General features: G+C 40.9%; 1 protein-coding gene across 13 annotated transcripts in view; it reads left to right on the top strand.

Annotated features, from left to right (window-relative positions):
* The window catches only part of LOC102144351 (argonaute RISC catalytic component 3), a 141780-nt gene that overhangs the window by 100923 nt on the left and 27259 nt on the right, over positions 1–13598 (top strand). For 10 of the 13 annotated variants that reach the window (XR_012422695.1, XM_045374678.2, XM_005543982.5 and 7 more), the window contains 5 exons: positions 233–392; positions 2211–2301; positions 6047–6241; positions 6570–6704; positions 9737–9838. Coding sequence is in view for 10 of the 13 variants with exons in the window: in XM_045374678.2 (XP_045230613.1) it covers positions 233–392; positions 2211–2301; positions 6047–6241; positions 6570–6704; positions 9737–9838 (683 nt within the window). In the remaining 3 variants the exon portion in view is untranslated. Of the gene's footprint in view, positions 1–232; positions 393–2210; positions 2302–6046; positions 6242–6569; positions 6705–9736; positions 9839–11355; positions 11477–13598 lie in introns of those variants that run through there. The other 3 variants (XM_045374688.3, XR_012422693.1, XR_012422696.1) reach the window with 3 other exon arrangements.

Raw genomic sequence — 13598 nt, 5'->3', positions numbered from 1 at the left:
TATACAAAGAAGAAAACAACTAGAAAAATTGTCACTAAATACTTAAGCTAATCTTCAAAGCAGTATAATTTCAATTTTAACAGCATCACCTTAGTACTGTATTGGCATAATTTTTGGTATCCTGTAATACAATGATGTATTTTAAGGGGGAAACATAGTAGCTTTATTTTCAGTATGTAAAATTGTTTTCAGGTCTTTTTTTCTGACTAGAGGTTTTGCATCTGTTCCGTAGCGGAAGTGAAACGTGTAGGAGACACACTTTTGGGTATGGCCACACAATGTGTTCAAGTCAAGAATGTAATAAAAACATCTCCTCAAACTCTCTCAAACTTGTGCCTAAAGATAAATGTTAAACTCGGAGGAATCAATAATATTCTTGTACCTCATCAAAGGTAAGATATGCTAATCACTTATGAAAATATTATTTTTTATATCTTCATTTGTCTACATATGACCATATCTAACTACTATAAGAGCTGTGTAAGAGACCCCCTTAATAATTCCTACCGTGGGAGATTCATAGGCATTTTGGTAAAAAATTAAAATAATCTGGATTGGCAAGGGTCAGAGATTCTCTTGTGAAAATGCCCCCCACAATTTTGTTTTATTTTTTACTTATTTATTTTTTTGAGACAGAGTCTTGCTCAGTCGCCCAGGCTGGAGTGCAGTGGCGCGATCTCAGCTCACTGCAAGCTCCACCTCCCGGGTTCCCACCATTCTCCTGCCTCAGCCTCCCAAGTAGCTGGGACTACAGGCACCTGCCACCACGCCTGGCTAATTTTTTGCATTTTTAGTAGAGACGGGGTTTCACCATGTTAGCCAGGATGGTCTCGATCTCCTGACCTCGTGATCCGCCCACCTCGGCCTCCCAAAGTGCTGGGAGTACAGGCGTGAGCCACCGCGCCCAGCCCTTTGTTTTATTTTTTAAGCAAAGAATGAAGCAACAAAAGCAGAGATTTATTGAAAATGAAAGTACACTCCACAGGGTGGGAGCAGGCTCGAGCCCCAGCAATTTTCATTTAGTATGCAAAGTACCTCTTACCTAGCCAGAAAGTATCCAGAGATTGATTTCTCACTGGAGAGCCCAGCTTGAAGAATTTTCACTTTATTTGGTAATCATCTTCAATCTGGTTTCATGAGGCTGCTCACTTACCTGGAATGTGAAGGACAGAAGGACCTGGGGGCCCAGATTAGTCAATTAAGTAAGCCATATCAGCCCTCCTGCTGTAGTCAGTGAGAAAGCATATTACTGTTCGATCACCCTTCTTCGAGCTAGAACTCTTAGGAAGTGTGAGACACCACGACCTAGAAACAGAAGGTAGCTTATTGTGCAAGTCTCTGAGGAAGAGGCCACTTTTCAGAGAATTGAACAAGTTCCCTTTTAATAGTTGAAGCAATTAGGCCTCCAAAAAGTTAACTACCCACCACAAATAAACATTAGAATAAGGATTGGACCATGTTTTTTCCTCTTTTTCCATGCCACCTCTACTTTCTACCCCTGTTCAATATGAGATGAGATCCATAAATGAGATAAATAAAGAATTTTATCAACAAGTCCAACATGGTGAAACTTCATCTCTACAAAAAATAGAAAGATTAGCCATGTGTGGTGGCACGTGCCTGTCGTTCCAGCTACTCCAGAGGCTGTGGTGGGAGGATTGCCTGAGCCTGGGGAAGTCAAGGCTGCAGTGAACCGTGATTACACCACTGCACTCCAGCCTGGGCAACACAGTGAGACCCTGTCTCAAAAAAACAACAATAACATAAAGTAAAATAAAAGGAAATGCTAGCTACTTTATGACCATTGAATATATGTTACTCAAATTTATACTTTCGGCCAGGGCGTGGGAGTAGTAGATTCCCAAAACCCCTTCCAGTCTAAAGTGTAATGATTCCTTTTTCCCTTGAGAGATTACACAGGTTTAAAATATAAGTTGATTTTTAAACAGTGATAAAAATTTGTGGATCATAAGGAAGTTTATAATTTTGTGCCCATGTTGGAGAATACTAGCATCTGTTAATATGAATATAGCCCTTTTCAACCACCAGCATCACTATTTTAGACAAAATTCTGCTGTGAGTAAGACTTTGGATTACATAGGACTTCCTCTGTGCTGTCAATAACTTGAAGTTATGTTGCAATTGTGTGAAACAGATAAATGGATAATGAAAAAATGAAATATCTAACCCTTTTTCAAAATGTGTTGAAGACCTTCTGTGTTCCAGCAACCAGTGATCTTTTTGGGAGCCGACGTCACTCATCCACCTGCTGGTGATGGAAAGAAGCCTTCTATTGCTGCTGTGAGTGTTCGCCAGGTTTCTCTTACCTGACGTTGACAGACCAGTATCAATTTTGCAGTTTCAACTTTTTGACTTTTAGTATTTTCTTTGTAGCCAACTTTCATAAGTGTTCTTTGCGTTTTTGAAAAGAGTGATTATTCTCTGGTTTGGGGTTTACAAGTTCCATATGTAACTATTAAATCAAGTTTGCTAGTTATATCATTCAAATCTTCTGTATTATACTTTAATTTGTCTACTTGACCTCTCCATGATTATGCATTTTTAGTTACTTTTTGTTGTTTTGAATAGTTTGTATATTTCAGTAATGTCTTTGTCATAGAAAGATGCATTACATATAAGCCTGGTGGATTACATTTTTTAACATATAAAATGTCTTCTACCTTCATCCAGTTCAATACTTTGGACCTGAATTCTTTTATTTTATTTTACTTTATTTTATTTCTTTTTTTCAGACAGAGTTATCTTGTTGCCCAGGCTGGAGTGCAGTGACACAGTCTCGGCTCACTGCAACCTCCGTGTCCCAGGTTCAATCGATTCTCCTGCCTCAGCCTCCCGAGTAGCTGGGAGTACAGGCACCTGCCACCATGCCCAGCTAATTTTTCTTATTTTTTAGTAGAGACGGAGCTTCACCATGTTGGCCAGGCTTGTCTTGAATTCCTGATCTCAGTCAGTCCACCCGCCTCTGCCTCCCAAATTGCTTAGATTACAGGCGTGAGCTACCGCGCCTGGCCAAATTCTTTATTTTACTATTGCCGCTCCTGCTTTTAGCATCTGCCTATTTTTAATTTGCTCTCTAGTTGTAACCTTTTTGTGTCAGTTTAAGTGTGTTTCTTATAAACTTGAGAAAGCCTGATAATATTTTACCCATTTTGAAAATCACTTGATTTTAACAAATAACCAACATTTTGAAAATATGAACATATTTTAGGCTTATTTAATAAACTTCAGAAATTAAACTGTAAGATTTAATTGGCCAGGCGCGGTGGCTCATGCCTATAATCCCGACACTTTGGGAGGCTGAGGCGGGTGGATCACTTGAGGTCAGGAGTTTGAGACCAGCCTGACCAACATGGTGAAACCACATCTCTGTGAAAAATACGAAATTAGCCTGACGTGGTGGCAGGTGCCTTAAAGGTACCTACCTGGGTGACAGAGGGAGACCCCGTCTCAAAAAAAAAGATTTAATATTTTTTCTATGATCCATTGTAATCTTCACATAAATCGTACGTTTTAGGAATCTGATAAATACAATTCATCCCTGAAAATGATAGTAATATTTAAATTTTCACTTCAAGGTTTCAAAGCTATTTTTATTAGTATAAAGGAAATTAATTTTTGGCCGGGCGCGGTGGCTCAAGCCTGTAATCCCAGCACTTTGGGAGGCCAAGACGGGCGGATCACGAGGTCAGGAGATCGAGACCATCCTGGCTAACACAGTGAAACCCCGTCTCTATTAAGAAATACAAAAAACTAGCCGGGCGAGGTGGCGGGCGCCTGTAGTCCCAGCTACTCGGGAGGCTGAGGCCGGAGAATGGCGTAAACCCGGGAGGCGGAGCTTGCAGTGAGCTGAGATCCGGCCACTGCACTCCAGCCTGGGTGACAGAGCGAGACTCCGTCTCAAAAAAAAAAAAAAAAAAAAAAAAAGGAAATTAATTTTTATCTATTCTCTTGCTTTGTTTTTTTTGTTTTTTGTTTTTTTTTTTGAGACAGAGTCTTGCTCTGTTGCCTAGGCTGGAGTGCAGTGGCGCAATCTCTGCTCACTGCAAGCTCCGCCTCCCGGGTTCACACCATTCTCCTGCCTCAGCCTCCTGAGTAGCTGAGACTTCAGGCGCCCGCCACCACGCCCAGCTAATTTTTCGTATTATTTTAGTAGAGACAGGGTTTCATGGTGTTAACCAGGATAGTCTCGATTTCCTGACCTCATGATCCGCCCACCTCGGCCTCCCAAAGTGCTGGGATTACAGGCGTGAGCCACCACGCCCGGCCGTGTATTTTTAATGATATTCATGAATTATTTTCTTTAAATGTTCAGTGGTTGTATTGAGTCATCTCTAACATTCATTAAAGTGTTCTTATAGATGATAAAATGATAAAGAAAGGAACTCAAAAGACTTCCTTGGATTTGCTACTTTGAGTCATTTTCCAAAAGGTTTAAGGATATTTTAATTCCATTGGACTTCTGGTAGTCATTGTCTTTTTCTACTAAATCCATTTCTACCAAATACCCACTTTCTTTTATGGTTATCAGAAATCTTGTAAATAGAATTTATTGGTTGATTCTTTTTCGGTATATGGCTTCTATCCCCAAGAACTTAGAGAGTAGTGTGAGAAACTAATGTAAGTAATGAAGGCCACATAGTGCAATAGGTGTTATCACGATAACGAAGTAACAACATTTAAGTTGCAAGAACCTGGTGTGTTTTGGGAATGTTGAGAAATATAAGGAATTGGAACATAGTATACTGCAGGCTATGAGGCTAGGAAGCTTTTATGAGGCATTTTGTTCCATCTGAGGGGTCTGGATTTATTCTTAGTAGCGAGATACCTTTCAAGGGAAAGAAATGGTCAAAGTTCCATTTTTGAAGCATGACTTTGGTATAGGTTAACTGGAAGAAAGACAGTCTGGAGGCAGTGACCAGCTCTAGGCTCTGATCAGAATAATGTTATAAGTTCATGCTTTGAGGTCTCTTCTCCAAAGACATAACAATATTAGACACAGAGAGAAAATTAATATAGCTGGTTTCAAAACCAAGATTAACTTCTCTGAGGACCAGATACAGAACACAAATACAGCTCAATAAGACTGTATAGATTCAGGCCGAGAGGGAAAATTCTGATTTTAAAATGTATGAAGCGTAACAGTTCTAAGATGAAGCTAAAGTCTTAAGTATGGCTTCTGAGATAGGTTGCTAAAGTGGAAGAGATAGGAAGAAAAATCAGTGGTTTGAATTGGTCCTTATTTTTGTTTATTTCCTTTCTCTTACTCTCTTATACACATCTTTTTGTCTTTTTCTTTCCTCACTAATCTTTAAGTCTACCAACAACACAAAGAATCTAGTTGTTAAATGTATAGTTCAGCCTAGTTATAAGAAAAATAGTTTTTTACCCTATACTAGGTGTTTTATTCTGTTTTTCAATGGGAAGTACTATTCTTTTTAATTTTTTTAGAAGATGGGGTAGGCTGGGCGCAGTGGCTCACACCTGTAATCCCAGCACTTTGGGAGGCCAAGGCAGGTGGATCACGAGGTCAAGATATCGAGACATCCTGGCCAACATGGTGAAACCTTGTCTCTACTAAAAGTACAAAAATTAGCTGGGTGTGGTGGTGCATGCCTGTAGTCCTAGCTACTCTGGAGGCTGAGGCAGGAGAATCGCTTGAACCCAGGAGGTGGAGGTTGCAGTGAGCCGAGATCGCACCACTGCACTCCAGGCCGGTGACAGAGCAAGACTGCGTCTCAAAAAAAAAAAAAGAGAGAGAGAGAGAGAGAGATGGGGTCTTGCTCTTTTGCCCAGGCTGGCCTCAAATTTCTGGGTACAAGTGATCCTCCTGCCTCAGCTTCCTGAGTAGCTGGAACTACAGGCACATGCCATCATACCCAACTCAGAATTACTATTTTTGATTACTTTCAAAGTAAACAGTGATAAACGGTAAGGTTACAGTAAAATAAAAATGTAAATGAATTCATGTAATTTTGATTATCATTTATTTTTATTTATTTATTTATTTTTACTTTTTCTAACCTAGGTTGTAGGTAGTATGGATGCCCACCCAAGCAGATACTGTGCCACAGTAAGAGTTCAGAGACCCCGACAGGAGATCATCCAGGACTTGGCCTCCATGGTCCGGGAACTTCTTATTCAATTTTATAAGTCAACTCGGTTCAAGCCTACTCGTATCATCTTTTATCGGGATGGTGTTTCAGAAGGGCAGTTTAGGCAGGTTGGTTACCTAGAATCTCATCAGACTGTGGTGAAATCAGATATTGTGTTTATAATATGGCGTCTAGTTCTAGAGTTAAAAACCTTTTTAGAGTTCCCCAAGTCAAAACTTGGTGTTTTCTTAGATCGTCTTTTTGAAAATGTTTGCTACGAATGTGTATACCTTACTTGTTAAGACCATGTTCTGATAATTATTAAAATGGAATCAAGAAGCATATTAGCTTTAGAGCGATGAAATTAAGGAATCCTGAGATTAAATCATTATCCTTCTTTGAAGTATAAAAACAAATAGCTGACTATATTGAATCTTTCCATTTCATATTCTCTAGGTATTATATTATGAACTACTAGCAATTCGAGAAGCCTGCATCAGTTTGGAGAAAGACTATCAACCTGGAATAACCTACATTGTAGTTCAGAAGAGACACCACACTCGATTATTTTGTGCTGATAGGACAGAAAGGGTAATCTCACCTCTGTTGTAATACTATTGTAAACCAAGCTTATCCAACATAGTTCATAGAACATTCAACAAGGGCCCTCTGCCAACAGCAGGGTTTCCAATATACAGTAGCAAATTTCAACAATTACATTATGAGTATAGAAGCATCAAAATAGATAATTTTTAACTTTCTAGAATTTCTAGTCACACTCCAAATGTTCAAAATCTCATTCTACTTTTTTGTTGTGAAGAAACTCATAGTTTTAAAATTATTTTTCTATTCATATTTTCCTAAAATCTTCAGAAAAAAAGGTACATTGTCTTTTTAAAATATCTGATACAAATTAGTTTTTTTAAAAAGTGGAAATTCAGGCCAGGCACAGTGGCTCATGCCTGTAATTCCAGCACCTTGGGAGGCCAAGGCAGGCGGATCACTTGAGGTTGGGAGTTCGAGACCAGCCTGGCCAGCACAGTGAAACCCTGTCTCTACTAAAAATACAAAACTTAGCCGGGCGTGGTGACACACATATGTAATCCCAGCTACTCGGGAGGCTGAGGCAGAAGAATTGCTTAAACCCAGCAGGTGGAGGTTGCAGTGAGCCGAGATGGTGCCACAGTACTCCAGCCTGGGCAAGAGAGCAAGACTCCATCTCAAAAAAAAAAAAAAAAAAAGTGGAAATTTATACATACTAACTTTTAAGCCATGTTTCCTTTAAAGTTCACAGAATCATTTTATGCATTTTATAATGTGAATGTATATTTTTTATAATTAGGAAGGAAAGAGAGGTATAAATACCTAAGGAAACACGTTTTCTTATCTGTGTGCAGCAAGATAGCAGTCTTACTGTCTTACTGTCATGTTCAGTGCTCTGACCCCATCTGTCCCCATCCTGCAAATCCTGGAGCAGAGAAATCTAATGGGACCAAGTGTTGTGTCCCCTTGAGAAATGGATTTGATAGAAAGGACTACGAGAGGGATGTTTGTCTTTGCCATACATACTCACTGATTCCTTTGGGCAGGCAACTTAACATCTCTATACCTGCTTATTTCTTAGCAAGATTGGATAATATTAATGTCTACCTTATTTAGGTTGTTGGGAGAATTAAATAAAGTACGTAATGCACTTAGAACAGGGCTTGGCCCACACTTAAGTACTCATTAAAGATTGGCTAGCTCTCATTAGTATCATGATAAGGACAAAAAAAAATTTTAATAAATAAAGTTTGGCTAGCTGTAGGGTGGTGGTGATAGTGATAGAACAGAGAAGAAGAAATAATAATAGATATTTTTCTAAGTATTACTTATAAATGTAATCAATTTAACCCTCACCAACAAGATTATGAGGTAGTTTTGTTTTTGTTTTTGTTTTTGTTTTTGTGACAGTTTTGCTCTGTTGCCCAGGCTGGAATGCAGTGGCACGACCTTGGCTCACTGCAGCCTCCGCCTCCTGGGTTCAAGCGATTGTCAGGCCTCTGCCTCCTGAGTAGCTGGGATTACAGGCATGTGCCACCACGCCCGGCTAATTTTTGTATTTTTATTAGAGACAGGATTTCACCATGTTGGCCAGGCTGGTCACAAACTCCTGGCTTCAAGTGATCCGCCCACCTCAGCCTCCCAAAATGCTAGGATTATAGGTGTGAGCCATCACACCCAGCCTACAACTTTTTGTATGTATTAATTAGAAGATTTGTGTGTTGCTAATTGATTAGAGTTAAGTGTTTTTTAAGACCAGGCATAATGTCATAGATGATGAACTGTTTTATTTTGTGCTTGGTGAAGTGAAGCTGCTTGGTCCACACCACTATAATTCAAGGTACCACCTTTATAACAGTCACTCACTTATAACAGTCATTCACGTGGCAAAATAATATCTGAGTCAGTAAAATAGTTTCTTTTTTTTTTTTTTTTTTTTTTGAGATGGAGTCTTGCTGTGTCGCCCAGGCTGGAGTGCAGTGGCCGGATCTCAGCTCACTGCAAGCTCCGCCTCCTGGGTTTACGCCATTCTCCTGCCTCAGCCTCCCGAGTAGCCGGGACTACAGGCGCCCACCACCTCGCCCGGCTAGTTTTTTGTATTTTTAGTAGAGACGGGGTTTCACCGTGTTAGCCAGGATGGTCTCGATCTCCTGACCTCGTGATCCACCCGTCTCGGCCTCCCAAAGTGCTGGGATTACAGGCTTGAGCCACCGCGCCCGGCCAGTAAAATAGTTTCTGATTTGCTAGCCTTGTAAACCTAGAGTTACAGTTAATGATTTTCAGTACGTTGGGATAAGGCGATGGAGGTGGGTATAATAAACATTTTTAAGTGCTTTATAAGCTTGCATCATCAGAATTTTGAGTCATTTCAGTTATATTTTATCCACTCAGAGAAAATCGTGGTGTCTGTTCTCTTACAAGATGTTGAAACTGATAGTATGAAATAAAAGGAATAAGGCCTTTGCAATTATTTCATTGTTTGAATCCCAGTTCTGCCCTTTATTGTGTGCTGTTGAGCAAATTATTTTGTATTCCTGAGCCTTTATTTCTCTAAACAAATAGAAATAATCCCTAACTTGCAAGATTGTTATCAGGATTTAGAAATAATGTGTTTAAAGTGCCTGACCCATAAATGGTTAACAAATGGTGTGACTGTTGTTGATGCTGTCAGCATTCTGTCTCTCTAAACATCTAGTTTTCTCCAAGGTAAATGCTGATCTTCATAAATCACATGTTCAAGAATGCCTGCTATGCACAGGTACCACAAATTAGAGCACTTTAAGTTAATTTAAAAAAAATTTTTTTTAGTGTCTTCCACCCATAGTGGGGTCAACTATCAGCTAAGCAGTAGTAGAGACTATATTAGGCCTTGTTGTGTACCAGCGCTCACTTTCAGCAACATTTAAGAATAGAAACTAGGACCTGCGTAAAGTCTGCTCCGAATGACTGCTTAAGTCATATTTCAAGGTGAAAGTAGTGAAATGTAGGATCAGCCTATGTATTCATACATTTTTTAAAGTGCTTTCAGATACATTTTTACCTTTTTCTTGTTTGTTTAAACTTTAACCAAACAAATCTAGGTTGGAAGAAGTGGCAATATCCCAGCTGGAACAACAGTTGATACAGATATTACACACCCATATGAGTTTGATTTTTACCTCTGTAGCCATGCTGGAATACAGGTAAGCCTACACTTTGGGTAAAATATTTTAATACAAGAACTGTCATTCTTACATGTATTTTTTAAATCTCAGAAAAAGGATAAAGAAATACTCATTACATTCCAAATTGTTTCCACATGAAATTAGATGAAACTTTCAGTAAACAAATGTCTTCCCTTTCCTTACCTTGAAAGGGACTTAGGAACTTATTTTTATGAAAATATCAGAATATAAGTAGTTTAATAGAATGAATCTCCCTGAAACAGGCCCTTAATTTACCTAAAATGTTTTTAAAAAGTGAAAGTACCTGATTGTTCCTTTAGCATATGCGTCTTTTAAAAAAAAAAGAGAGAGAAAGGAGAGAAAGTACTATTTTGCTCAGGCTAGACTAGAACTCTTGGGCTCAAGCAGTCCTCCCACCTCAGCCTCCCAAGTAGTTGGGACAATAGACCTTCACACTCAGCTAATGATAACATTTTATAGAAAACTTTGACATGTACTAGTAGGTATTAAGCATGTGAAAGAGTGTAATTGAGCTGGGCATGGTGGCTCACACCTATAATCCCCACACTTTGGGAGGCTGAGATGGGCAGATGCTTGAGTTCAGGAGTTTGAGACCGGCCTGGGCAACATAGAGAAACCCTGTCTCTACAAAAAATACAAAAATCAGCCAGACATGGTAGCATGTGCCTGTAGTCTCAGCTACTCAGGAGGCTGTGGTGGGAGGATCACTTGAGCCAGGCAAAGGGAGGTTGCCGTGAGCCAAAATCATGCCACTGCACTCCAGGCTAGGTGACAGAGCCAGACCTTGTCTCAAAAAATAAAATAAGAATTTAATTGTACAATTACAGCTTTACTTTTTTTTTTTTTTTTTTTTGAGACAGAGTCTTGCTCTGTTGCCCAGGCTGGAGTACAGTAGCATGATCTCGGCTCACTGCAGCCTCCGCCTCCTGGGTTCAAGTGACTCTCATGCCTCAGCCTCCCTAGTAGCTGGGATTACAGACTAGGATTACTGGGTGCCACCACACCAAGTAATTTTTGTTTTATTTTGTTTTTTTCTAATAGAGACAGGGTTTCAACATGTTAGCCAGGCTGGTCTCAAACTTCTGACCTCAAGTAATCTGCCCACTTTGGCCTCCCAAAGTGCGGGGATTACAGGCTTGAGCCACTGTGCCTGGCCTTAAGTTTCAGTTAAATAATTTTAAAAGTTTTTCTTATTCTTTCCAGAAAACCATTTCATTAATGTGTTAGCTTTACTTGGTAGAACATAAGCTTTAAATCAGTGCATCTCAAACTTCCCAACAACAGAAAGTTCCCAGGATGTCTGAGAGTCTATAACCCAAAACTATTTTAGGTTACTTGCCATTGATTAAGATAGGAATTTCCAGATGTCTTACTATTCAGCTCTGTATCTTACAGCTGTATATATACAACATGTACCAACCTGTTTTGGATTCGTGGCTTTAAATTATTGTCCCACTTATTTATCCATGTTCTTATATCAGCTCCTCTTTACAATTAATGTTGTACATTTTCAGGATTGGTAGTTAATGGGCGGTCCAGAGGAAGTGATGTCAGCAAGATGGCTGACTAGAAGCCCCTAGTGCTTGCTACCCTCACAAAGAAAGCCAGAAAAACAGATAAACAACTACATTTTTTTTTTAACGGAGTCTCGCTCTGTCACCCAGGCTGGAGTGCAGTAGTGTGATCTCGGCTCACTGCAACCTCCGTCTCCCAGGGTCAGGCAATTCTCCTGCCTCAGCCTCCCAAGTAGCGGGGATTACAGGCACCCACCACCATGCCCAGCTAATTTTTGCATTTTTAGTAGAGACGGGGTGTCACCATGATGGTCAGGCTGGTCTCAAACTCCTGACCTCAGGTAATTCACCCACTTCAACCTACCAAAGTGTTGGGATTACAGGCATGAGCCACCATGTCTGGCCTTTTTTTTTTTTTTTTCTTTTTTTTGAGATGGAGTCTTGCTTTTGTCGCCCAGGCTAGAGTGTAATGGCATGATCTCAGCTCACTGCAATCTCCACCTCCCAGATGCAAGCAATTCTTCTGCCTCAGCCTCCAGAGTAGCTGGAATTATAGGTTCCTGCCACCACGCCTGGCTAATGTTTGTATTTTTAGTAAAGACGATGTTTCACCACGTTGGCCAGTCTGGTCTCGAACTCCTGACCTCACGTGATCCACTCGCCTCAACCTCCCAAAGTGCTGGGATTACAGGCATTAACCACTGCACCAGGCCAATATCTATGGGATACAGAGTTGTATATAGTTATATACAACTAATATAAAATATAACTAATATAGTTATATTTTAATGAAAATAACTGAGGGAGAGCCCTGGAGTGCATCAGAGGAGTAACAGAAACCCTGGTATGCACAGAAACTTGGGATGACCACACAGAGAACAGAAAGAAACACTGAGCCTCCACTACATCTCCAAATCAGGATCAGCTGGGAACCAGCAGGAACTTCTCTCCTACAGTGAACGGATAAGCAAGAGGATCCCAGCAATCCCCATCAACACCTTGGACACCTACACTGGGGTCCCCAGCACTGTTCTTAGGCACTAAGCCCATCTGGGGGAGCTGCCTGGAGTCCACTTAAGTGTACCCACCCCCTACCCGAGAGAAGGAGCTGATACTGTGCTCCACGCACTATGGTCCAAGCAGCCACTGCACTACTCCATCTTGGCAGTGGAGCAGTAGAACTATAGCTGGAGTATGTCTTGCTGCAGGGGCAAGTAGCCATGACTCCTCTTTATCGTTAAGGCTACGCTATCACCAAATTACCCCAGCCCAGTGGCCTGACAGCCCTGTCGAGCTGCAAGCACCTGTTACACCTTGTGCCTTGGCCACTTAAAGAGGTCATACCTCGGCCAGGTGCAGTGGCTCACACCTGTAATCCCAGCACTTTGGGAGGCCAAAGCAGGCATATCACCTGAGGTCAGGAGTTTGAGAACAGACTGGCCAACATGGTGGAACCCCGTCTCTACTAAAAATACAAAAAAAATTAGTCGGACGTCATGGTGTGCACCTGTAGTCCTAGCTACTCCAACCTGGGCAACAGAGCGAGACTCCGTCTCTATTTAAAAAAAAAAAAAAAAAAAAAAGAAGTCATACCTCTCCAGTGCCTAAATTGAAGTAGTATGTTGTGTCTCAGGAAGGAGTGCCTTAGTCATCCAGAGCAGTCACACACGCCAGTACCTAAGCTGCAGTAGTGCCCTGCATATCAGGGAGACTATGTGTGGGCCACCCAGAACAGGCATAGCCCTATGCCTGAGCTGAACTGGTGCTGGGGAATTGGTGCCCTGGAAGAGCTGAGCAACTCTGTATCCCATAGATATTGGGATAGCCCAAATATATTGAGATACAAGAAAATACCAATAGACAACTCAACAAAATTGGGAAAGCAGGCCGGCCGCAGTGGCTCACGCCTGTGATCTCATTACTTTGAGAGGCCGAGGCAGGCAGAATACCTGAGGTCAGGAGTTCGAGAGCAGCCTGACCAACATGGAGAAACTCCGTCTCTATTAAAAATACAAAATTAGCCAGGCGTGGTGCGCATGCCTGTAATCCCAGCTACTTGGGAGGCTGAGGCAGGAGAATCGTTTGAACCTGGGAGACAGAGGTTGCGGTGAGCTGAGATTGCGCCATTGCTCTCTAGCCTAGGCAACAAGAGCAAAACTCTGCCTAAAAAAAAAAAAAAAATTGGGAAAGCAGTTCGCAATATGAACAAGAAATTCAGCAAAAAGATAGAAATTTAAAAAGAA

Source organism: Macaca fascicularis, chromosome 1 (assembly GCF_037993035.2).
Source record: "Macaca fascicularis isolate 582-1 chromosome 1, T2T-MFA8v1.1".
NCBI classification, from domain to species: domain Eukaryota; kingdom Metazoa; phylum Chordata; class Mammalia; order Primates; family Cercopithecidae; genus Macaca; species Macaca fascicularis.
This window is presented reverse-complemented; position numbering and strand designations above follow the sequence as displayed.